Below are 27,368 nucleotides of genomic sequence, written 5' to 3' on the forward strand. Positions count from 1 at the left end.
TATATATATATATATATATATATATATATATATTTACAGTGACTCAAATTAAGCTACAGGTCACAATTCACTCACCTTGACAAAACTCATTCGAATGGTACACATTTTGGTGAGCTCATATACCGCCTCAAACCCATGGTTAACAGACTGAGCCAGAAGCTGCGCAAACTCTTGATTATTAAAAATCTTGAGGCTGCAGCTGCTGGGAATCTTACAGACAGTGGTAGGATGAAAGCCGTGATGAAAGTTGCAGTTCCTGCTCTGTACAAATATGCTGCTGTCACTGAGACACTCTGCATACACCTCTCCGCCAACATAGTACAGGTGAACACCTTAAAGAGACATGCATTACAAGAGTAAGCGTAACAAAGCAGCATGATGAGATCCAAAGGCTGTATCGGAGGAGCAACCAAGAATACCCAAGGAATCTATGGCACACTCGCTACCGTCTTTAGAGGGAAGCTACCACTAGATGGCCTTACGCTGCCAAAGATAATGAAGAGGCTGATGTCTGCCTAAATATAAAACTGTCCTCAACTAAGATGCAAGCCTCAAATTAGCAGCAGACTAGGTTATCAGTTCTTAGGTTTTCTCCCTTTTCCAACAATCATTTATCATCTCTATGAGGAAAGCAATAGCAAAAAAGAAAAAAACAGAAACCCACAACAAAAGTGCCTTTAATAAGTCCTTTCAAAGGATTGATAGGTGCCATCAACTTAGTCATTTGGCAGTTTTGCATCTTTTTGCTGGTGGAGAGGACGGTGGCATTTAAAAAAACCCTAAGGCACACATGTAATTTCAGGTCACAAGAGTAGCCTTTAAATGGCAGATTTATTTTACTTTCCTTTAAAAAAAATGTTTTGGGTATTTAAAATATAGATAAATAAATGTGAATATAGTTTCAATATGAAAAATTCACAGTACACAGCTAAAGCTAAGTTGTTCCCAACTTCTCAGTATGCAAACAGTGCTAAAAAGGCTATCCTTGGACATCATACCTCTGCATACATGTGAGTCACAGACTTGTATCAGGCTGTGACATTAAAAACTATTTTTCTTTCTGGGCAAATAAAAATGATCTGCAGAAGAAAGGGCCCCAGACCTATATACTGGGGAAAAAAGGGAACACTGGTTCTAGAATTTAAGAATTCACCAAGTAGGTTTCTCTTGAATTATTCTATGGTAGTGGGGGGAAAAAAAATCAATGCATAGAAGTGAGGCACTTCACCTAAAAAATCAAGTTTTCAGTAAACTCAAAGGAGTGAAAACTTTCTTGTCAACTTATTTTTGGCCATAGTATTTTTCTGAGTCTCTTCTATAAGAAATTGAATCACAATTACAGTTATTTACCTTTTGTTCTGAATTTGGACGAAGATTGTTCTCAAGTCAAAGAAGCAAAAAGCAGCAAGTGGTAAAAGTAAAACTTAAGAGGTAGGCCGTGCACTCTACCTGGGACAGGCTTCCTTACTGACCACTTGATGCATGAGACTCTGACATTTCACTGCAGTGTGAAAAGTTCTTTGTTTGTTATGGCAACTGTTTTGCAGGATGAATTATAAATAAAACCGTTACCTGAATTAAAAGGTGGGAGGGGTGGTGGTGAAGCCACTGAAGATTTAAGTCACTCAGGCTGGATTTCCTACCTGTAACCCTGCTTGTCCAACATAATGGGAAGTCATCTCGGCCCAAAATACTCCACAGATATCATAATTATAAAATTATAATCCTTCACCAGCATTCACATATGCCACAAATATTTGTTGTGTATTTACTGTGAGCCAGGCATTGTTCTCACTGCTGGAAATATTGTTGTCAACAAGGCAAATTTCTGTAAAGCTTGTATTCCAGTCAGAAAGGAATACAATACAGTCAAAAAATAAACACAGAAGTAATATGATTTCAGATCCAGAGTACTATGAAGAAAAACTGAACAGGATAAGGAAGAGAGGACTGATTATGTCTGTTCCTCTCGGGGGCAGAATCCATGCCTAAGCTTGTCTGCTCCCACACCCTACACACAATGCCCGGGACACGGCAAGCACAATGAAGACACGGAATGTAGAAAAATGACAAAATTACCTTTTCCAATATGTCGCCTAGTGTTTTCAATTGTCGAATTACGATTAACGTTTGACAACAACCCCAAGCAGAATCTACTTTTGTTATTTGAAGGGTCTGTAAATCCATCTACTAACACACTAGTAGAAGATGCATGAAAAGCTTCCCCAACACGATTGTTTAATTCATAGTAAACAATTGAACACCAATGTTTGGGCTCTTCATAGGCAACAGGCTGAACATCTGTGAACAAACCAAACAGAAACAATGTTTAATGAATGATTATCAGAAACTCCAGATTCTTTATATGTTTCCCTTTAACCCAACCCAAGTACTAAAGGAAATAGAAAATTTTCAGATATTTCACTCGTCTCACTGTCCTTTGTAGCTTTCAGTTTGTACCCAAAAAACAAAACACCGAAATGCCTTGAATATGACAATTTAAAAAATTATACAAATACAAGGATAAGCAACATCACATTTTAAATTGCTTTTCTAACAGACTCTAATCCAGGTTTAAAATTTGTGATTACAAACCTGTTTCAGCATCCTGGAAGATTTAACTATACCAGTATCTATAAAATTATTCTAAACAAAACTCTGAAATAAAAAACTAAGTGAGACTCTCAGCAAACAAGAATAGAGGGGAACTTCTTCAACTTGATAAAGAACATTTACAAAAAAAACTATCGCTAACATCATACTTAATGGTGAAAAACTAGAAGCTTTCCTGCTAAGATCAGTAACAAGACAAGGATGTTCTCACCACTCCTTTTCATCACTGTACTGGAAATTCTAGCTAATGCGGTTAAGACAAGAAAAGGAAATAAAATGTATAGAGATGGGGAAAGAAGAAATTGAAAAAAGGACATGACTGTCTACATAGAAAATCTGAAAGGATTCACACACACACACACACACACACACACACACACACACACACACACACCCTCCTGGAACTAATAAGCAATTATAGCAAGGTTGCAGGATGCAAGGTTAATGTACAAAAGTAACTGCTTTCCTATATACGAGTACTAGCAATGAACAAGTGGAATTTGACACTAAAAACTCTTTTCCATTTACATTAACACTCAAAACATGAAACACAAGTAAAAATCAAACAAAATCGGTATAAAATATTTATGAAAAAACTATGAAACTCTAATGAAAGAAATCAAAGAGGAACTAAATGAATGGATAAACCATGTTTATAAATATGAAGCCTCAATATTGTCAAGATGTCAGTTCTTCCCAACACGATCTAAAGATTCAATGTAATCTCAATCAAAATCCCAGCAAATCATTTTGTAGATATCAACAAACTGATCCTAACATTTATATGGAGAGGCAAAAGACCCAAAATAGCCAACACAATACTGAAGAACAAAACTGGAAGACTGACTCTACGCAACTTAAAGAGTTACTGTAAAGCTATCGTAATCAAGAGTGTGTGGTACTGGCAAAAGAACAGACAAATAGATCAAAACAACAGAAGAGAGAACCCAACAACAGGCCCACATAAATATAAATTAACTGATCTTTGATGAAGGATGGAGGACAATAATGGAGAAAAGATGGTCTTTTCAACACGGTACAAGAACAACTGACATCCATCTGCAAAAAAATTAATCTAGACCCAGACCTTAACACCGTTCACCAAAATTACCTCAAAACGCATCATAAACCTAAATGTAAAATGCAAACTATAAAACTTCTGGAATTTAACACAGAAGAAAATCTAGATGACCCTGAATAAGGCAATTCCTTTTAAGATACAACACCAAGGTATGATCCATTAAAAAAATAATCGATAAGCTAGATTTATTAAAAATTAAAAACTTCTGGGCCGGCTGAGTGGCGCGTTGGTTAAGAGCTGGCTTGGGACACCAGAGGACCCCGGTTCGGATCCCACATATGAGGGCCAGGGACAGTGCCCTCCACAGCTAAGATGCTCAACAACAGCTCGACCTGGAGATGGGCTGCCATGAGTTGCCAGCGATGGCATAGGCTGCAGTCCCTGTGGCAGTGGGTTGCCATGGGCTACCGTGTGTAGCCAGCAGCCAGCATGAGCGACCAGCAGCCGCCGTGAGCGGCCATCCAGAGGCTGGTGGCCGATCTGCCTCACCCGGGAAGAGCGCAATGATGTTGCCAACTTGGGCCAGTGAAGCAACGTCCTCCACAACTAGACTGAAGAACAAAAGGACAGCAACTGTCTGTTCCCCTTCCCCCAATTCCCCAGGGCTGTTCCCATCCCCCAATTCCACAATAAAAATCTTTAATAAAAAAATAAATAAAAACTTCTGCTCTGCAAAAAAACACTATCAAGGGAATGAAAAGGCAAGACAGACTGGGAGAAAATATTTCAGAAGACATATCTGATATAGAACTGTTATCTAAAATATACAAAGAACTCTTTGTATATTTTGTAAAGAAACGCAACAAGAAAATGAACAACCCAATTAAAAAAATGGGTCAAAGACACAAACAGATACCTCACTGAAGGTATTCACATGGCAAGGAAGCATATAAAAAGATGCACCACATCATGTGACATCAGGGAAATGCAAAATAAACTAGCAATGAGATACCACTATACACCCATCAGAGTGGCCAAAATCCAAAACACTGACAACATCAAATGCTGGTGAGGATGTGGAGCAATAGGAGCTTACATTGACTACTGGTGGGAATGTAAAATGGTACAGCCACTTTGGAAGACAGTTGGGCGGTTTCTTACAAAACAAAACATACTCTTAGCTCACAATTGTGGAAAAGTGCTCCTTGGTATTTACCTAAAGCAGTTGAAAACTTATGTCGACACAAAACCTGCACACAGATGTTTACAGCAGCTTTATTCACAATTGCTAAAACTTGGAAGCAACCAATATGTCCTTCAGTAGGTGAATGGATAAATAAATCTAGACAATGCAATATTATTCAGGACTAAAAAGAAATACAGTATCAAGCCATGAAAAAACATGGGAGAAACGTAAATGTAAATTACTAAGTGAAAGAGCCAATCTGAAAAGGCTACATACTGTATGATTCCAATTATAGGACATTCTGGAAAAGGCAAAACTATGGAGACAGTAAAAAGATCAGTGGTTACCAGCGGTCAGGAGGAAGAGCACAGAGGATTGTTAGGCAGTGAAATTATTCTGAATGGTACTATAATGGTAGATACATGTCAGTATTCATTTGTTACAACCCACAGAATGTACAGCAGCAAGAGTGAACCCCAATGTGAACTATGCATTTTGGGTGATAATGATGTGTCAGTGTAGGCTCACTGATTGTAATATCTGCACCACTCTGGTGCAGGCTGTACATGTGTGGAGGAAGGGAGGATGTTAACAACTCTGTACTTTCTGCTCAAATTTGTTGGGAAACTAAAACTGCTCTAAAAAATAAAGTCTGTTAAGACAAAAATGAAAGGAAGAAAACACAACTAAGTAAGCATTATCTTTAGGTAAAAGGTGGTATACATTTTAAATATTAAGTGCCAGAACTGACTATAGAAAAAAATTTAGACATAGTCAAAACTATAGACAGTCCCCGGCTTACGATGGTTCAACTTAAGATTTTTCACTTTGCGATGGTACAAAAGCAATATGCATTCCATAGAAACCGTACTTTGAAGTTTGGATTTTGATCTTCTCCTGGGCTAATGATATGCGGTACAATGTTCTCTCAGGATGCTGGGCAGTGGCAGCAAGCCACAGCCCAGTCAGCCACATGATCATGAGGCTCAACAACTGATAATCTACAGTATATTCACTATGTGAGATATTTTGCCCAACTGGGCTACTGTAAGTGTCTGAGCACATTTAATTAAAGTTGGCAAGGCTTAAGCTATGATACGAAGGTCTGACAATTAAGTTCGCGAACTCGTCCTAGAAAAATTGCCACATACCTCATTGCTGTATATCACTATGGTCACCTTTGAAGGACTCCCCTTGGGAAGCTATGCACTGATGCCAGCGCCTAGTCCACCCTTCAAAGCAATTTGGAAACTCTTTTTCTGGAATGGCCATCAGAACTGTTGTCCTATTATCCTTGATGTCCTGAATGCCATTAAAATGTCTTCCTTTTAATATTTCCTTTATCTTTAGGTAGAGAAAGAAGTCATTGGAGGCCAGATCAGGTGAGTAGGGAGGGTGTTCCAATGCAGTTATTTGTTTACTGGCTAAAAACTCCCTCCCAGACAGTGCCCTGTGAGCTGGTGCATTGTCGTGATTCGTGATGCAAGAGCCATGAATTGTGGGTGAGAAGTTCAGGTCGTCTAACTTTTTCATGCAGCCTTTTCAGCACTTCCAAAGAGTAAGTTTGGTTAACTGTTTGTCCAGTTGGTACAAATTCATATTGAATAATCCTGATATCAAAAACGGTTAGCAACACTGATGTAACAAGTTCATGAACTTAATTGTCAAGCCTCGTATTGCATTGCGTAAATTAGGTGTATTGAATGCTGTTTTTTACTTACATTTTTTTTTTTTTTTTACAATGGGATTATTGGATTGTAACCCCACTGTAAGTCGAGGAGCATCTGTACTGACCAAATTCTTTTTCGTGTAAAGTAAAAAATTCATAGTGGGCACAGTGGATGAGAGGGACCCGGGAAGCTCTTCCTCCAGGTCTCGCCAAGTATCTTGGGGCTGAGATCAGGCAGAAGCCATGGACTCTATTTTCTTTTAAGAAAGGCAGAGATTGACATCTGAGAAAAACTTAAAGGAGTGGTCACGTGGCCTATATAGGCAGTGCAAAAGAATTGGTTAACTTGTAAAATTCAATTCTGATTATTCAATTGCGAAGATTTCAGATGAAGAGAAACAGAAAAATAAATTAATGTGGACCCATAGTGAGAAATCCTAAGAGCTCAGATTTTAAAGACGTTTATACCAAAAATGAAAAGAAGGGACCCATAACCAAAAATTCCCCATTCTCCCTCCCCCAGGCCCTTTGTTAACTACCATTCTACTTTCTGTCTCTCTGAATTTGCTTATTCTAGTTCCCTCATCTAAGTGGAATCATATAATATGTGGTTGTCCTTTTGTGGCTGGCTTATTTCATATAGATAAAACTTTTCAAGGTTCATCCATGTTGTAGCCTGTATCACCATTTCATTCCTTTTTAAGGCTGAAAGATATTCTATTATATGGATATACCACATTTTGTTTATCCATGTATCAGTTGATGGACATTTGGGCTGTGTCTTCTGCCTTTTCACTATTCTGAATAACGCTGCTATGATCATTGGTGTACAGGGGGCATCTGTACACCAGAGTCTGTGCCTTTTAATTCATTTAGTATTATATACCTGAGAGTAGAATTGCTGAATTTTATGGTAACTTTTAACTTTTTGAGGAACTGTGAACTGGTTTCCACAGTGGCTGCACCCTTTACACTTCCACCAGCTGTAGCTGTGCATTAGGGTTCCAATTTCTCTACATTCTTACCAATACTTTTAAAAAAAATAATAGTCATCTTAATGGGTGTGAAGTGGCATTTCATTGTGGTTTAAAAGACACTTTGTTTGAAACCCTAAACTCCTTAGTTTACCACAAGTTTAGAAGAAGTAAGGTACTGTCATTTTATACGGTTCTTAAAAGAACGATTTTTGTGCATGTGTTCTGTTTGTGATGATATTGAAAGGCCGTATGTCACACTGTGTTTCAGGAGACCCACATTCCTGAGAACAGTTAAATTCCAGGCTCCCCATAGTCTTGTTAATGTTTAAATAACATCTTCGCTTTTTCAAGGTCTAGAATTTATCTAGGAATTTTGTCAGACTAATTTGCTTGTAATTCACAGAAAACGTTTGCCAACACCTGGCAGAGCATATGGTTTACTTTAGAGAATATTCTATGTGTATTTGAAAACACTGTATGTTCTGATGTTGTAGGGTATCATAGGGACTGTGAATTTCGGTTAGATCAAGTTGGTTGATAGTGCCGTTCAATTCTTCTTTCTTTCTACTTGTTCTGTCAATTATTGCGAGTGGGAGACTGAAGACGCCAACTATTACTATTTCTGCTTTCAGTTCTGTTAGCTCTTGCTTCATGTACATGGGGACTCTGTTACTAAAGTGTATAATTTAGAAGCATTAAGTACATCCACAATGTAATTCATAGAACCTACCTACATTTAGAGCAAATTGTCTCAGACATGAATTTCTAGATTTGAATTCCTGCATCTTTACTTACTTGCCTTGCAACTTAGGGCATCTTTCTTTTTTAAACCTCTAAGAACTAAGTTTCCCCATTTGTAAAATAAATAGAGATCATATTTACATTGGTTGAATTAGACAATATATATAATGATCTCAGCATAACAGCATCAGGTAATACCCAATAAATGGTGTCCTCCTCCTCCTCCTGGAAATATGGACTATATATATTTTCCTCTTTTTTTCTCTCGGTTTCTCCAGACATCAGAGAGTACGGTTTCATAGTGTGGTATGTTCGGTGTTCCTTGGAATATTATTTGTCTCAGCCAAACAACTGAGTCCCTTTAGAGGAACTTGGCACTCATCTTCTCACCTCATAGATGTCTTTTTTCACCAAAGTTTCTTCTCATTTCAGTCACGTTTTGTGTTTTTTTCTATTTTTCCTTTGATAAAGGAAAATCAAATTAAACTGCAAAGGCTGAACTCACCACTTAACAACATATCCTTTGCCCCAAGCAGAGGCAAAGCTTTTCTTTTTCTTTTTCTTCTTTTCACCTTCACCCAAATCATCTTTATAGTTTTGCTTTGCAACTTTTACCCTACAAGCTTCTGCTCAATCGTGGCTCTGGTTTTCCTTACACTATTTTTATAACTTCTTGCTACTCATTTTTATGTGCCTTTGGTGATGGGTCCCTTCCTTCTTTCATTTTTGGTATAAAATTCTTTAAAATCTGAGCTCTTAGGATTTCTCACCATGCCTGTAGTTGTAGCCCATAAATTATGACATGTTTTGCTTTCATTTTTATTCAGTTCAAAATATTTTAAGATTTCCCTTGTGATTTTTTGTTTGACCCTTGGATTATGTAGCAGCATGTTAATTTCCAAATATTTCAGGATCTCCCAAATTTCTTTCTGTTGTTGATTCCTCATTTAATTCCATTGTGGGCATTGAATATACTTTGTATGCTTTCAGTTCTTTTACATTCATTGAGACTTGTTCGATGCAATGTTTTTGTACAGCATATGACCTAAGAATGGTTTTTAGATTATTAAAAGGGGTTGTTAAAGAAGAAGAATATGTGAGAGATAGTATGTGACCTGCAAAAACTAAATGTTTGCATTCCACTTGGTCATGGTATATAATCCTTTTTATATGTTGTTGGATTTGGTGAACAGAAAACATTATTGTGCAATGGGCAGTGTTCTGTTTGAGACAATGAAAAAGTTCTAGAAATGGATAATGGTGATGGTTTCACACACTGCACATAGACAACATGCTCCTGTATTTTATGAAATCCACATATGCACACCACCTACTACTAGAAATAATCAACGAATTCAGCAAGGTTGCAGGTTATAAGGTTAATATACAACAATCATTTATATTTCTATAAACTGCTAAAGAAGAACCCAAACGTGAAATTAAACAATTTCTACTAACTCATTTAGGAATAAATTGTAAAAGAGAAGCAGAAATAAAAGGCTTTTATAGTGAAAACTGTGAAGACCTAAATAAATGGAAAGAGATTCCACATTTGTGCACTGGAAGATGATGGCAAATCTCCCCAAATTGATTTAGAGATTCAATGTGAACTCTTATCAAAATCCAAAGAAGGGTTTTCTTTTTTTGGGGGGGAGGGGGGTGGGGGGAGCAGCAACAGACATAGTAATACTCCAATGATATGGGAATGCAAAGAACACAGAACAGCCAAACGATTTTGAAAAGAACAAAGTTGGAGAACTAACACTTCCTTTTTTCACAACTCACATATAGCTTTAGTAATCAAGATTACAAGTTATAGCTATACAGATCAATGAATAAAATTCAGAGACCTGAAATAAATGCTTATATTTATGGTCAACTGATTTCTGAAGAAGATACCAAAGCAATTCAATGGAGAAATGATACTCTTTTCAACAAATAATGCTAGCACCAACTGGATATCTACATGTACAAAGAAAGGTACATGGAGGAATTTAGATCTTTACCATACAAAAAGCTTAACTCTACAAGCAAATGAATCACACACCTAAATGTAAGAGCTAACGCTACAGGAATTCTAGAAGAAGACATGTAAGAAATTTTTCATGACCTTGGAATAGACAAAGATTTCTTAGATGCAACACCAAAACCATGTTCCAGAAGAGAAAAAAAATTGTTAAATGGGACTAAAATTAAACTTTTGTTTCAAAAGATACCATTAAGAAAATGAAAAGACATTCCACAGACTAAGAAAATATTTGCAAATCATATTTGATAAAGGACTTCTATCCAGAATATATAAAGAATAATTACAACTCAATAACAAGACAAACAACACGATTAAAAAACGGGTGAAGGGCCGGCTGAGTGGCTCAGTTGGTTAAGAGCTCGCTCAAGAGTTTGAGCTCTGAGCAACAGCGATTCGAGTCCAGCCCGAGCTGAGCAGCCGCTGAGCTGCCAACAGGTAGCAGGATGGCTCAGCTTAAAAAAAAAAAAAAAAAAGAAAAAAAAGAAAAAAAAAAAAACGGGTGAAAGATTTAAATAAACATTTCACCAAAAAAAGATACATGAATGGCTAATAAGTACATAACAAATGTTCAACATTATTCATTAGGGAAATGCAAATTAAAACCACAATGAGATCGCACTTTACACACACTAGAATGGTTATAATCAAGAAGATAGACAATAACAAGTGTTAGGAGGATGTGGATAAACTGTAACCCTCACATGTTACTGGTAGGAATGTAAAATGGTACTGACACTTTGGAGAAGTCTGGCAGTTTTTCTTAAATAGTTAAACTTACCATATGATGCAGAAATTCCACTCTTGGGTATCTACCCAAGAAAAAGAAAAATAATGTCCACACAAAGACTTATATGCAAATGTTCATCACAGCATTGTTCATACTAGCCAAAAACTAGAAGCAATTCAAATGTCCATCAACTGGTGAATGGATAAATTAAATGTGGTACAGCAATAAAATGAAATATTGTTCAGCAATAAAAAGAAACAAACTATTGACGCATGCTTCAATTTGGATGAATCTTGAAAACATTATGTTAAATGAAAGAAGCCAGATGCAAAACACCACACATTATGTGATTCTATTTATATGCAATGTTCAGAAAAGGCAAATCTATTGATACAGCAAACAGGTTAGAGGGTCTCTGATGCTGAGCCTAGGAGTGGGAGTAGACTGCAAATAGACACAAGAGACATTTTTAAAGGGTTATGGAAATGTTCTAAAACTAGATTGTGGTGATGGTGCAAAACTTATATGGCATATAAATTACACCTCAATAAAGCTGTTTTTAAAAAGTGGCCAAGAAGTTAAAAAGGAAAAAAAAAGCAAACATAACAGCAACAACAACAAAATAAATATGGTATTTCCTTTACCTCTGCTGGATATACTGGGCATAATCTGAGGAATCATATTATTGCTTGTATCCATGGGCTGAGAATTGTCTTGACCCATCTGATCATCTGGTGGCATATAGGCAGGAGGAGGAGTATCAGCTAAGGGGAAGAAAATGTGTCAAGTTCAAGTCCCAAAAGAATAGTTAAAATCTTCATCCTGCTCAAAGTTATTCTGAAAGCATTAGAAAATTCTTAAGTTTACCAGCAGAGTTCACTGCGGAGTATCACAGACACACACAAATGTAATATGCTATCTTAGGGCAAGGAACAAGGAGAAAAGAAAGCACACCCATTACCTACTGAGAACCTACTGTAAGTCCACATGTAGTTGGTCCAATCCAAGATAGTAAGATCAGTGCTAAATACACTAAAAAAGAATTCAAGGTCAAGAATTTTGCCTTTATTTGCTTAGAATCATATGCTCAGAGAAACTGTAGCTACTGAAAATCAAGCTGAAGGACAGATTATCCTAGTTTGGGTATGTTATCTACGGAGACACTTTTAAATTAGCAAGGTCATCACACAGTGTGTACTGTTATTTAAAACTGAAAAATAAAGCTATGCTCCCTCAAAATTTGCCATTGACACTAACAGTAGTTGTCTAATTCTTCTGCAATGTCTTAAAATGCCGTTATGCCCTATTAAATGGCTAGGTAATTTTCTTAGGAAAGGTCTTTAACTAGAAAATGGTTTGAGTTCAACACTTGTGGTTGAAAATCTTTGCAAAAGCTACAGCCATACTTATTTGTCTCAGTAACTATAAATACTGAATATAATTTATCTTTAACCCCATGGTTCATACAAGATATATTTTGAGACAGAGATACAGTCAGTAGTGAATCTAGGACAAAGTATGAAAATTAGTTTTTCAACAAATACCTAATAGCAAGTTAAACAGTTGGTACTTAACTCTTCTTCCAAAAGAAGAGAAAAACTGCAACGATTGATATTTTGCTACAGAGAAACTACAAAGAATATACTTACATATATTCTGCCTGCAGTAGACATTCAAATATTTGGAGTGACATGTGTCCATACATGACATGCCATTAACAAAAGGTAGAAACTTAATCTTACTTATGATCTTTCTCCAGGCTAATTAATCAGTTATCCAATAAAAGATAAATGGGGTTCATTTTAACCTTCCAAAGTCTAATATGATTTGAAAGCATAGTTTAAAAGCACAGACTTTAGAGTCAAAGAAACTTGGGTCTGAACCCGCACTTAGCTGTGAAGGTACTTAAACTCTTGGGGTTAATGTCAATTTATTTTTCCTTCTGTAAAACAGGAATACTATCTGTCTCACATACAGCTGTTCTGAAGATTAAATTTAATGCATATCTTTTATCACAGTATCAGTTATATAAAAGGTGCTCACTCAATAAATGGTACTACGCATTATAAATTATATGAAAATATTTTACTTTAAGTATGGCTGCTTCCATTGTTTTAAACATATGGTACTTGGCAAAATAAACTCCACCACTCTTCTGGAAATCAAACAACTACCATTGAATACAGAGTCAAAAGCAGCTAGCTCTTGGCATATAATAGTTCACCCAGACAGCCAGCAAATAAGAACAATTGCCCATTCTCAGGGACTCTCTTTTTGTATTAATAAAATGAATCCTTACCTGGGAGCTGAAATGGACTTCCTGGTCCAGAACTTGCTGGGGAGTTGGGGTACGTGCTGCTAGCAGGGGACGGGGGATAGGGGCTATTTGGAGATAAGGGGAAAGGAGTGTTGTTGGGCTGGTGGAAAGAATCTGGAAAAGTTGCATTTTGTGGCATGTGTGGTTCATTGTGGCTCAGGTTCCTAAACTGAACCAGAAGGCTGTGCTGTGGATTGAATTCATTATGACGAGGCACTAACACGGGAGGTAAGACTGAAAGACAAAAACCAGAAGTCATCCGTCAGCAACGACTAAGCCAATATCCCATAGATTAATACACGTTAAAGAGTGGATGGAGAGGATACAGCTTAAGACTGTAAACCTACTGAACAATTTAATTGAAGGAAGGACTGCTTTGTAGAACCTTGAATTTATTTACATAATAACTAAGCCAAAAACTCTATAAACATTTAGCATGTATAAAGTACTCTGAAAGACAGAAAAATCCAGAAGCGATACCACTCCTGTTCTATAGAAGATAAGGTATATTTTAAAACAAGCATAATCCAGAGAATTTAATGCAATGAAAGTTCAAGAAAGTTGAGGACTTCCAGCCAGCAAGGAGTCAAACAAAATACTGTGGACAAGACAGTATCTGACTGGACCTTGAAGAACCGAGAGGACTTCACATGGGAGTGCTAGGGGTGGGGAGAAGAGAGGAAGAGGCGAGGGGAACCAGGAGGGAAATAAGAGAAGGCGGACAGTTGGCCTAGGCACAGAACTAGGAGGGAAGACGAGAGTCAAGATGAGGTCAACTAGATGTCCGGAGAGCCTCCATGTTTCCAATTTGGAACATTTCATGTTTCTTTGTTTGAGAGATCTCACATTTGACGTTCTTCAGTCAAGTTTTCCCCACCAAAATAGTAACACTGCCTATGTAGAAGTCTTCCACTCAAAATCTGTTCTCTAAACATGGCCAGAATGAAAAAATATATAACAAAGCGTAAACATTTTAAGAGATACATTTTTTAAAAGATAAACTACTCAAACATTCACTGCCTCTAAAGACCCAAGTGATGAATCACATACAAATATCTGATTACTTTTCCCTATAGGAAACTATACCAATTCATCTCTTTTACAACTTTCCTGTATTTGTCAACATAATTTCACTTCTGAAAAACCTCTTTGACTCTGACATCATTAAGCAGCAACAAAATGAATCTGTTTTTAAGTTAGCTAGATCATACTTCCTTCCCCTCAGAAGCAGGGATATACCTGAGAAGTCAGAGGCTTTTTAAGTCAGTATTTGTACTGTTTTCTGTCTCGTTTCATTTTATTGAACTAGTGTTGTAACTATGTGGTTAACATTTGATTGTTAATTGTTTTGTTCTATTGTATGTTACCAACTGCTGTTCCCTCACAGAATGATGGGGCAACTGCCACTGGAGAGCAGGGAGGGCATTAGACAGCAAGAATTTCCATGTTTAACTGGCTAGCAATCTTAAATAACTATTTAGAAATTCAATCCAGTAAGGATTTCTTTTTTTTTAAGGCAGAGCCAAAATCACTGACTTCTCTCTTACTTGTATATTATCTATATACTTTTTAGTAATTATTTTCTTTTCATCCAAAATAATACATGGATAATTTAAATAGATGCTACATGAGATTATAACAAAATAGCAACTTTTTGTCTCTTTTCTGTTTGCCAAGGTTGAGGTATTTTATTTATTTAAATTTTTTTTTCAATTACAGTCGACATACATTATATTAGTTTCAGTTGTACAATATGGTAATTAGATATTTATTTAACTTACGAAGTGATCACCCCGGTTAATCTAGTACCCATCTGACACCATACATAGTTATTACAATATTACTGACTATATTCCCTATGCTGTACTTTTACATCTCCATGACTATTTTGTAACTACTAATTTGTACTTCTTAATACCTTCCTTTTTCACCTATGCTCCCAACCCCCCTATCTGGCAACCAACAAAATGTTCTCTGTTATCTATGAGTTTGTTTCTGTTTTGTTCATTTTATTTTGTTTTTTAGAGTCTACTTATAAGTGAAATCACATGGTATTCATCTTTCTCTGTCCCACTTATTTCACTTAGCTTAATACCCTCTAGGTCCATCCATGTTGCAGAGGGCAAGATTTCATTCTTTTTTATGGCTGAGTAATGTTCCACTGTATATATGTACCACTTCTTTATCCATTCATCCATTAATGGATACTTAGGTTGCTTCCATATCTTGCCTATTGGAAATAATGCTGTAATGAACAGAGGGGTGCATATGTCTTTTCAAATTAGTGTATTGGGTTTCATCAGATAAATACCCAGAAGTGAATTACTGAGTCCTTTTTTGTCTCCTGTTATAACCTTTCTTTTAAAGTCTATTTTGTTTGGTGTAAGTATTGTTACTCCTATTTTTTTTTTTTTTGCATTTTCATGAAATATCTTTTTTCCATCCCTTTACTTTCAGTCTATGTGTCTCTCTCAATCTGAAGTGAGTCTCTTGTAGGCAGCATACATAAGGGTATATTTTCTTACCCATTCAGCCACCGTATGTCTTTTGATTGCAGTATACAATCCATTTACATTTAAAGTAATTTTTGATAGATATGTAGTTGTTGCTATTTTATTATTCATATGTATCTTTTTCTTCTTAAAGAAGTGTTTTTAACATTCCTTGTAATACTGGTTTGGTGGGGATGAACTCCTTTAGCTTTTTCTTGTCTGGGAAGCTATCTGTCCTTTGATTCGAAATGATAGCTTTGCTGGGTAGAGTAATCTTGGTTGTAGGTCTTTGCTTTTCATTACTCTGAATATTTGGTGCCAATCCCTTCTGGCCTGCAAAGTTTCTGTTGAGAAAACAGCTGACAGACTTCTGGGGGTTCCCCTATAGGTAATAACTGCTTTTCTCTTGCTGCTTTTAAGATTCTGTCTTTAACCTTTGGCATTTTAATTATGGTGTGTTTTGGTGTGGGCCTCTTTGGGTTTACCTCGTTTGGGGCTCTCTGTGTTTACTGAGCTTGTATGTCTATTCCCTTTACCAGATCAAGGAAGTTTTCCATCATTATTTCTTCAAATAAGTTTTCAATTTCTTGCTCTCTTTCTCTTCTCCTTCTGGTACCCTATTATGCGAATGTTGGCACACCTGCTGTTGTCCCACAGGCCCCTTAAACTCTCCTCATAATTTGGTTTCCTTTTTATTGTATTTTTCATTTCTGACTGGTTCTTTTTCATGTTTTCTATCTCCATTTTTATCTTTCCTATCTCTTTGTTAAAGTTCTTACTAAGATTGCTCAGCATCTTATAACCAATGTTTGGAGCTCTGCATCTGGTAGACTGCTCGTCTCCATTTTGTTTAGCTCTTTTTCTGGAGCTTTGTTCTGTTCTTTTATTTGGGACATGTTTCTTTGTCTCCCCATTTTGGCTGCCTCCCTGTGTTTGTTTCTATGTATTAGGTAGGGCTGCTATACCTCCCGGTTTTGGTGGAGTGGCCTCATGTAGTAGGTGTCCTGATGGTGCAGTCTCCCTGGTTAGCTGAGCCGGGTGCTCCAGGTGTTTCTCTTGTGTGGGTTGTATGTGCCCTCATGTTGTAGCTGAGCTTTGGTTGCTGTTTGCATGTCAATAGGAGGGAATGACACTCAGGCCGACTGGTGGTGAGGACTGGCCATGACTACAGTGGGAGCTGTTGTGCATGGGCTGACTTTACAGAGCAGGATTCACTTTAGCAGGGCTCTGGTGCCCGCCCAGCCTGCTCTTTGGGTGTGTCGCTTGTGCAGGTGGTTGGGTGGGTGCTCTGGTGTGGTCTGAAACTGACCACTGGGTGTGTTGGTTCTGGGGTCTCTTGGGAGGGTCTCTGGTGTAGGCCAAGGTTAGCTGCTGCCTGTGCCCTGCCTGGGCCACTTGGAACGAGCTACAAAGTGATCTGCAGATGGTTCCCACTTGTGCTGGGCTTAGGGGTACCTGGGAGAGGCTAGGCTGTGAATTGAGGCCAGCTGCTGCTAGTGCCAGCTTGGGGCTGCTCAGCAAGAGATGCAGGGCACGCCGAGGCCAGATGCTGCTTGTGTGGGGTTTGTGAACCTTTGAAAGATTTTACGGAAAGTCTTCAGCTTGAGCCACGACAGGCCCTTTGGATGGAAAAGTCAACGGAAGAAGTTGGGGTGGGCCCAACAATAGAAACTTCTAAGCCTTATCCCATACTGCTTCCAGAGACAACAAATTTAAACTATTAGCCATTTCTTCTAATACTCTGTGCATTGCTAAATAATATGTGTATATTGCCATTACTGATTTGTCAAGACGTTATTTGCAGACTAGCTGTTATGGTAAATGAAGTACTTTTCTTATATCATTTGATCCCACTCCCTTTCCCCTTCCCCATTATGAAGTTACATAAAAAAATGTTGGTTAAATCAATATCCAGTGTTTATATTATATATAATTATTATTGTTGAACTAAGTCTATACTATGATTGTTTTTTCTTTAACAGTGCTTTTATTATGATTAATCATTGCCTTGTTCCTTCATTTACTTAATCTTAAGTATGTACCACTAATACATTTCCAGAAGTCCAACAGATCTGTCAAATTCCTAGCAATACTATTTTCCAGATGCCACCAGTAAACAAATCCATTGATTCCATTTTCCCCTAGCTCCTCCATACTTTTGCTAAAATCTAGACTGGTTGCTACATAAGTCTCCCACAAATCTGAAGTCCATGGCCTTCCCTGGACCCCATCCTCAATTAGCTTCCAAAGAAAGGGTGTAAGGAAGAGAAATTTTGAGTACTTGCATATATAATAAGATCTTGTCTTTTGTTTGTCTGCAGGAAGATTCCAAAATAGACAATTTTTCCTCTCTGAATTTTGGGGACAATGCTCCATTTTCTTCTAAAATCCAGAATTGCTTTGAGAAATAACAATATTCCATTTCCAGACCTTTATATGTGTCCTGTCTTTTCTCTCTGGGAGCTTTCAGAATATTCATTTTGTCCATGATATACTAAAATTTCATGAGTGGGTCTTTTCTTATCCCTTGTTCTGGTTACTCGGTCACTGGGCCCTTTCAATTTTCAGTTCTGGAATTGTTCTAGTAGTATTTCTTTGGTAATTTTCTTTCTGCCATTTTCCCCTATGCTCTATTTCTAAGATTACTGTATCAGAATGATATTTGACTTGAAACTTATTCTCAGCCAGCTAATGTTTTAATCTAAAAATTTTTCATGCATTAACTCATCTAATCCTCATAACAAAACTATGAGGTAGGCATTATTATTCTCACTTTACAGATGAGGAAACTAAGTTACAGAACGGTTAAGCAACTTGCCTATGGTCACACTGGTAAAATCAGGATTCAAACCCAGAAAGTTTGGGTCCAGAACCCATTCTTAACCACTAGACAAGACTACCTGGGAGATTAAACATTGGACTGCCTGGGTTGGCCCTCTATTTTTCTTTTCTTTATCACTTTCCAACTATCGTTTATCTTTTTCATTTTTTTTGTAGTACTTTCTGGCTCCACTATATAGTAACAATGTGATCTTGTATAAGTTACTTCCCTTTTAAGTCTTGGTTTCCTTATCTGTAAACTTATAGGATTTTAAAATGTTAGTACCATTTTCTAACCCTATGAAGAAAAAATCTTAGTATTAGAAAAGTGTTTAGTCCGTAAGTACTCAACAAACGTTCATTACTATTAATATTACTGTTACTACTACTTTATTAACACCAGTACTGTAAAATGATCCATCCTGAATCATAGATGTTTGACAACTTACTTAAGCATACCAGAGCTATGCCCCAGTCTTTTCTATAGAATGAATCATAGCTGAGAAAAATGGATTACAAAAAATAAGACATTTCTATTGGCAGATTATGTCATACCACGGCTATGAGGGAATACACTAAATCCTAGACTTTCTTTCCAACAACTCCTAGTAAATATCAATCTTGAGAGTTTTTAAGACTATACATCTCCATTAAATCCTCACATCTTCTTTTCCTCATCAATTCCTTCAGGCTACATTACTTCCTTGGATTCAAAAAGAAATTGAGAATCGCTTCAAATACCAACTGGCAGCTCTAACGTCCTTACACTGAACTTTCCCTGACAGTACCATCGCTGCTATTGTTTTTGCTAACTAGTCTCCACATCCAATGTTATTTTCACAGCCTTGTCACCATACTGGGCTTGTGGTATCTCCACATGAAACCCAGCATGGTACACAGACTCTAAAGTGGCCACCATGATTCCCAACTCTGAGTATTCACCCTTGAGTATTCCCTTCCCTTTGAGTGTATTATCTGTGACTTACTTCTAACCAATGGAATATGGTAAAGGTGATAGGATGTATGTAATGACATTCCATAAAAATATAACGCCCTTCTAGCAAGAAGACCTCTCTCTAACTAGCTTTGAAGAAGTAAGCTGCCATGAGTCTGAGCTACCTATGAAGAAGGTCATGTGGCAAGCAAATAAAGGCAGTCTCCAGTTGACAACTAGCAAGAGTTCAACAGCGTGCAAGGAACTGAATCCTGTCAACAATCACATGAGCTGGGAAGCAGATCCTTCCCCAAGTGAGCCTCAGATGAGAACCAAGCCTGGACCAACACTTTGATTATAGCCTTGCAAAGGACCCAATCAAGCTGTGCCTGGATTCCTGACCCACAGACACTATGAGATAATAAATGTGTGTTGAGCCACTTAGCTTGTGGTAATGTTCTGCAGCAATAGACAACTAATGCACTCAGCTAGTATTTCAGCTTATACAACTCATTCATTACAAGAAAAATATTTACTGAGCACCACCTACTAAGTGTCAGGCACTTAGGGAATGCAGTACAAAATAAAACAGAGGAGGTCCTGCTCACATCAGTCAATAAAATAAATATCTAACATAGTGTCAAGTAATGATGCGGGTATTTGAGCAAAGACAATGGAGTGAGAAAAATGTGCCATGAAAAGATCATGGGGTATGGCATTTCCAAGGAACAGAGGAAATGTGATAGGTCATGTAGGGTCTTATAGAAATCTGTTCTAAGTGCAGCAGAAAGCCTCTAAAGTATTTTGAGCAGGGGCTGGCATGATTTGGTATATATTTTCTAAATATCACTCTGGCTGCTGTGTAGAAAAGTGAATGAGCTGGGGTGGGAGAAGAGGCAGAGAGACCAATTAGAAGGCTAATGAAGGTGAAAGATGATGATGTTCTGTGCAAAGAGTGGTGTGAGAGATGATATTTTGAAGGTATTTTATGAAGACACAGCAAACAGCATTTGCTCATAGCTCATAGCTCATACAGGACTCAAGAGAGAGAAATAAAAGATGACTTCTAGGTAGCAATTAATGACTTTACTTCAATAGGAAAAATTGGAGGGAAAAATGAGTTGGCGGGAAAGAAATCTAAAGTCCTATTTGGACATGTTAAATCTCATATGTTTAGCAGACATTCAAGCGGAGATATCAAGTAGTCAACTAGATATAGAAGTCTAAATCTCAAAGGAAAAGCTGAGTCTAGAGTTCAAAATGTGAGCATGAGCTTATAGATGGTTTTAAGATAAGTGACAGCATGAGAGCACATCAGGGAAAAATACAGATGGAGAGATTGTCCAGGATCTGAGTCCTGTGAAAACGGGAAAATAAGCCAACAAAGAGACTAAGCAAAAACAGCAAGTGAGGAAGGAAAACCAGGAGAGTAGTGTCTCAGAATCCAATAAAGAAAAATTCTGAGTGGGAGGGAAGGAGAACAACAGTATCAAATGATGCTGGGAGGGTAAGTAAGGTGAGGACTGAGAATGACCTCTCTATCTTTAAGAAGGTAGTCACTAGTGATTGTGACAAGTCAAAGAAAGACTAACTGGAGGGATGTCAAGAAAGAATGGAAGGAAAGTAATGTGAAGATAATAAACATGGAGACTCCTAGAAAAGAACTAAAGGAAATGGGGCAGAAGATTGGGGGTACGGAGGTGTAAATGAGGTCAAGGTAGAAATTCTTTTTAACTTTCATTTTAGAAATCTGCAGTATTATGATGTGCTTATAGATGCTTATAGGCTGTCAGAAATAGTCTAATAGAGAGGAAAAATATAATGCTGAAGAAAGGGGTGATCACTGAGGGACAAAGTTCTTGAATAGACGAAAAACAGTGGGATGAAGTATACACGTGGAGCTTAGGTCTTAGTTAAATTAGACAAGTCACCCACAGGAATAGCAGAGCGTACATATATATGACTGACTGCTTACAGTGAACAATGAAATCAGAATAAGCCACTTCGGAGCTGTATCATCTATATATAAAAAGCTAAATTCAAAATCCAGTAAGTATTCCTTCCAAAATTAAAATCTTTAGGGAGGAAACACGAGGCTAATATAACCTGTTAACTGCTAAAGCCAGTTACATGCAAACCAGGGAGAAGGAAGCTTTTCTAATTCTTCTCGAGGGAGTAAAGCCTACCTGGACTCTCCACTCTCTTATAGTGGTAAGGGTTGATACAAACTTCTTTCTGCTTAGATCCAAAAGGAAATTCACAAATATCCAATGGTTTTAGCTCATGGTGACTCTGCAAATCAGGCCAGCGCCAAACGCGACAATATATAACGTGGGGTAAGCCTTTTCTGTGAGAAACCTGCAGGCGTCCATCTAAAGATCTGGGAATAGTGACACACTTGCTCGGCTGTCCCGGACTGCTCAAAGCTTTCTCCAGTTCCTCCATGGCACCCTTTTTCTTCTTTAGCTTTTTCACCAAAGCATCGACTGCCTTTTCTGCCCATTTCTCCTCTTCATCCCCTTGCTTCCAGCCCAACAATCGTTTTACTGCTGGACTAGTAAAAGAAAACAAGCTGGCCATTGACGTCATTTGATATAAATCTTCAGAGACCTTCCTGCAACTCAAAGTCAGTGGCTCCTGAAAGAACAGATCACAGGTGAAATGTCATATACAGGTCCTAAGCAGATGCTCCAGTTAAAAAGGGAGCAGTGACATTTATCTTCGTAAGTGCCATAAGCTTCTTTCATTGGTTCAGGTCCTGAAAGAGAAAGGGGGGAAAGGATAAGATCCCTAATTTAAATAAATGCAATTAACATACACTTAAATCAATATAATTGAAAAGTATGTTACTTTTAAATAAGAGCAGAAAAGCATTACAAAGTAAAAAAAACAAAACCTAAGTCTAGAAAGAAAAATGGTCGCTAAAGTCCTTGTGAGCGCTCAATTCCTTCTTCAGATGAACTAATAACTCAGCGGCAATGCCAAAAGCTACCAGGAAGCCCCCAAATGGCCTTCTAAGGATTCTGAAATACTTTCTTCTTCACTGAAACCCACGTTACATGCTATGTCAATTCTGAACATATGTTCTGATCTGAACAGAAGTCTTAAGAGAAATCCAGCTCTTCCCTAAGGCCATTATTCTTTTTAAAATGTTTCACAGACTTACAAGGTGTAGGCAAAAACCATGGTCTTATTCAAGTCACATTACATGCAAATTTTATTAAATATTGTCGTAAGATAAAATGTACCAAACCCTCAAATAAATCATAACACACCAAAGTGCCAGAAAAATGGGATGTATCTATTTTTAAAACTAAGAATGCTGAGTAGATTTAAAGAGTACATTCAAAGTTTAACCCAAAAAGACAGTTTATGATTTGATAATTCTATTGCCTTCTGGGATATTTTAAGCTGTTAAGTTAATGACCCTGCTCCAGGCAGACCACTACTCTGCACATTAAGAAGCTCTTGGAGCTGACAAGAGGAAATGAGGTGAGTGGCACTGCACTGATAAGAGCGGGTGCAATCCCCTGTGGTGCCTACACAGCCAACTACAGACAATGAGCAACTAGTGAAGTAGCAGGAGTCATGTTTGGAAACAGGATGTCAGTAATAAAAGATGCTTCCTTTCGCTTGTGGCTAAAATTGCCAAATGCTGCTGCAGCTCTGCCTTTGACAAATTCTAGCATGACTATTCTGGATTGGGGTACCTCTTTCCAGAAAAGATGGAGCTCAGTTAGAACCCAGGTAAACATAAAGTAAAATAAAACTGAATTAAACTCAACAAATAATTACTGATTGCTTTTTATGTGCCACGTACTATGAACAGCCATGATGGTGCTTAAAAAAATTAAATTAAATTAAAAAGGTCATACCAAATAGGTTTCACCTTAAGAGCCAACTGATTCATTCATTCAACATATACCTACTGAGAGCCTACTAAGTGCCAGGCACTGTTCGCAGTACCGATCAACTTGTAGTGGCTATTTAGACTGCAATGTTGGAACCACGGGGAAAAGGGTACAGGGTACACTCCTTATGTATGGATGGATATGCCCAAACCTACACAGGATAATTTTTGCCAGTAGGCAAAACTGGCTACATTAAACTACAGATAAATAACAAGAGGATGAAAGCACATTTTTCAGTAATAGGTCACAGCCTATAAAGTGTTATATGCTAAACTGAAAAAAGGGCTGACCTCAGTTGTAGCTACATCAAGGACAGGATAAAAGCCATTTGGGTCAGAAAATAAAGGCATGGTTTGCTTGTCTGAGACAAAAAGGTAAATTTCAAAGACAATGGGATATAAACAAAAAAAAATGTGGTCATACACGAATAGAGCATTTCCTAGGATAGAGAGGAGATAGGCCTGACTGAGATCTTATTCAGTAATACTGGAATATAATGGAAGCCAGACAGGGTAGTGCATGTGTGGGCAGAGTGTGTGCGTGAGCAATGGTGGGGTACCTAGAGGAAAGGGGAGACAAAAGGAGGGGAGCTCAAAGACCAGATCCTAGATCAGTAGTTAACCACTAGAAAGTGCTTCATAAATGGTAACTACTAATCTCATATCATCATCATCATCATCAAATACTAACCATATTATGTACTAAAGAATAAAAAAGTTATTTGCGTATGTGAACACATAACAAAGACTAGAAGGCTACATACTAAATTACTCATTGCAATTACCTCTGGGAAGAGGCATGGAGTAGGGAAAGGCAACAGAGAAGGGTCCTGATTTGCTCTACAGACTTCTGTATTGTTTTAACCTTTTAACAAAGGAAACCTATTAATGCATTACTTGCATAATGCTAAAATTAAAATAGTAGATAATCTAAAACAAATTATGGTGACTAGAATGGAGTTAAGAGTGTTGGTACAAAAAGCAGGTGAAGCTAATGAATGCCAGTAAAAGTCAGGATGGTGGTTATTCTTTGAAAGGGGGGGGGGGTATTAACTAGAAGGGAACCTGAGGGTTTCCGCCACCCTGGAGAAGTTCTGCTTCTCCCTCTGGGTGATGGGAGAGTTCAGTTTGTGAAAATCTGGCTGGCTGAATAGTTAAGATGTGAACACTTTTCTGTATGATTTAAAATTATTTTCTTGATGTATAAAAAGTGTACAGTGGTCAGTTTCCTTTCCATTTTTCTCCCCATCACCAGTTCCCCTGCTCTCAAGTAATCCCTTTATCTTTTAAGTCCTTCCAGAGAATTTTACACAAATACAAGCAAATATATATTATACACACACACACACACACACACACACACACATATACACACACGTGTATATATACATATATATACATACGTATGTAATCTTTTTTTTACATAAATAGTGGTATACTAAAAAGAAAAAAGTCAGGTCAGAGAAATGTATAAACAACGTATCTCCAAGGTTCTTCCATGTCAATATAGAAAGAGCATCCATATTCTTCCCTACTACACAGAATTCCAATGTAAAAGTAATCTTAAAAGTACATCAAACCATGTCACTCCTCAGCCAGTGGCTTCCTTTTATACTCAATATCCCAATTCCCTAACATTACTTTATAGGACCTACATGATCTGGCCTTGGGCTTCTCCTCCAAACTCACTTCTTACCATTCTCCTAACTTTGCACTTCACTACACTTGACTTCTTTCCATTTCTCAAGGGCTCCAAGGTCATTTCTATTTCAAGGCCATTGCACTTGAAGTTCACCCTGCCCTGGGCATTCTCCTCTCCCAAATCTTAACATGACTTACTTTCTCAATTAATTCAGCTGCTCAAATGTCACCTCCTGAAAAAGGACTTCCCTGAACACTTTATTTAAAATAGCATACATCCCATTCATACATCATTTTCTATGCCCTGATCCCACTAGTTTTCTTTCATAGCATTTATCCTAACCTGATATTACCGTATCAATTTTATTTATTATATGCCTCCCCCAATGAAATTGTTAGTAGGCAGGTAGCCTCATCTTCCTTATTCACCACAGTATTCCCTTGGACCTAGAACAGGGCCTAGTTATTAAATAAATGAGTAACAGAATAGTGAATTTTTTAAAAAGCAATTTGCAAAAATATACATATGAAAACTGCATAAAATTTATAACAAAAAAATGTGATTTATGTATATACACATATATAGTAAGATAAAAGCATGCATGGAAATGACACATGCTAACCTCAGGATACTGAACACTGACTGGGTTGGCAGTGGTGAAAGAAGGAAAGAAGGATGAAGAATGGAGAAGATTTGGCTGTATTTATTTTAAAACTAGATTTGAAGAAATCTTGGCAAGTCATCAGATGTTATTTTCTCTACTTTTAAGTATGTTTAAATACTATGTAACACAAAATTCATTATTTTTAGTGTTTAAAAAGTAGTATAATAAAAACAGAAGAGGATTCGATTTTGTCCTTTAAGATATCTGACCATGACCAGGTATCACTCTAAGCCTATTAACTTTTCTGGAAAGTAAGGATAATGGTTCCTAAGTCATTGAAATGCTGAAGTAATAAAAAGGTGTGTAGGGCCGGCTGAGTGGCTCAGTTGGTTAAGAGCTCGCTCAAGAGTTTGAGCTCTGAGCAACAGCAGTTCGAGTCAGCCCGAGCTGAGCAGCCGTGAGCTGCCAACAGGTGGCGGGATGGCTCAGCTAAAAAAAAAAAAAAAAAAAAAAAAAAAAGGTGTGTATACATGAGAAATAATTAACACATAAATATAATAAATGTTTTATAAACTGAAAGGTGCTACTCAAACATGAAGTATGGTCATTAGTATTTAAAGGAAGAAGAGTCAAGACTTCCAAGACTGGCTGGATCTAGATCCAATCTAACATACCTACCTCGGTATCACCCACACACTTTCCGATCCAGCCCAAGTCCCAGCATCTCTGCCCATCTGTGTCTTCCAAGAGAAAGCTCAGTCATCTTTAATGATGAGCTCAAACCCATTCCCTTTTGTGAAGAATTCCTTCATTACCCCACCCTAAAGAGGCTATGGTCATTGAATATTTATTATAATTAATTACTAATATACAACACTGATAAAAACCTATCTTAACTTCCCAAATGGAAGAAGTTTTCAGCACCTGGCACTTGCCATGTACCATACCATATACTAAAAGGGTATATAATGAATGGTCATTGATTTTTCTACCAACTATACTTTGAAATTAAAGATAACATCACATTTTAAACCCAGGTGACTAAGATAATTATAATTCCACTAACAGAATTAAGGACACTGAGGAAGTGGCTTAGTAGAGAAGATGGTTAACTCTATCGGAAACGGGTAATGACTGGAGATTCAAGTTCAGCAAGAAAATGATGAGAAACAAACCTAAGATTTTTGCACAGAACTGAAAAAACAAGTTTTCGGCAGAATGAAAAGAGCAGCAGGTACACACCTGAATATTAAGGAACATTCACTGGTAGGAAAAAGGAGTTACTGATAAAGTATTGCTAAAACAAAGAGCTCAGAACTAGATACAATGGTATTGTAAAAGATTAAACACAAGGGAGAGGTTAAAGAGAATGTGAACAAAGAAAAGGCCTGGAGATGTCATTAGTTAAGATTTCGAGACTGGATTTACAAGGAATAGAGTGTCAGATTCCAAAACCTAAGCCTCAATATTCGTGTTTTCTTAAAACTTAGCACTTGGAAAGGGGTAGAGACAAACCTTGCACTCAACTCTTTAAATGTGTAATACCGTATTTGCCGGCGTATAAGACGACTGGGCGTATAAGACGACTGGGCGTATAAGACGACTGGGCGTATAAGACGACCCCCTAACATTTCCACTCAAAATACAGAGTTTGTTATATACTCGCCGTATAAGACTACCCCCTCT

At 37.5% G+C, this 27,368-nt stretch overlaps 1 protein-coding gene across 4 annotated transcripts in view; it reads right to left on the reverse strand.

The window, feature by feature from the left end:
- SMAD5 (SMAD family member 5) overlaps window positions 1-27,368 on the reverse strand; it is a 45,276-nt gene that overhangs the window by 4,011 nt on the left and 13,897 nt on the right. For 3 of the 4 annotated variants that reach the window (XM_019642224.1, XM_019642226.1, XM_019642225.1), the window contains 5 exons: window positions 21,713-22,284; window positions 13,263-13,514; window positions 11,608-11,727; window positions 2,080-2,301; window positions 76-332 (listed from right to left, as the gene is read on the reverse strand). In XM_019642224.1, the coding sequence (XP_019497769.1) occupies window positions 76-332; window positions 2,080-2,301; window positions 11,608-11,727; window positions 13,263-13,514; window positions 21,713-22,115 (1,254 nt within the window). In that variant the 5' untranslated portion in view covers window positions 22,116-22,284. The remainder of the gene's footprint in view (window positions 1-75; window positions 333-2,079; window positions 2,302-11,607; window positions 11,728-13,262; window positions 13,515-21,712; window positions 22,285-27,368) is intronic. The other variant, XM_019642227.1, reaches the window with a different exon arrangement.

This window comes from Hipposideros armiger, unplaced genomic scaffold, assembly GCF_001890085.2.
Source record: "Hipposideros armiger isolate ML-2016 unplaced genomic scaffold, ASM189008v1 scaffold_66, whole genome shotgun sequence".
NCBI classification, from domain to species: domain Eukaryota; kingdom Metazoa; phylum Chordata; class Mammalia; order Chiroptera; family Hipposideridae; genus Hipposideros; species Hipposideros armiger.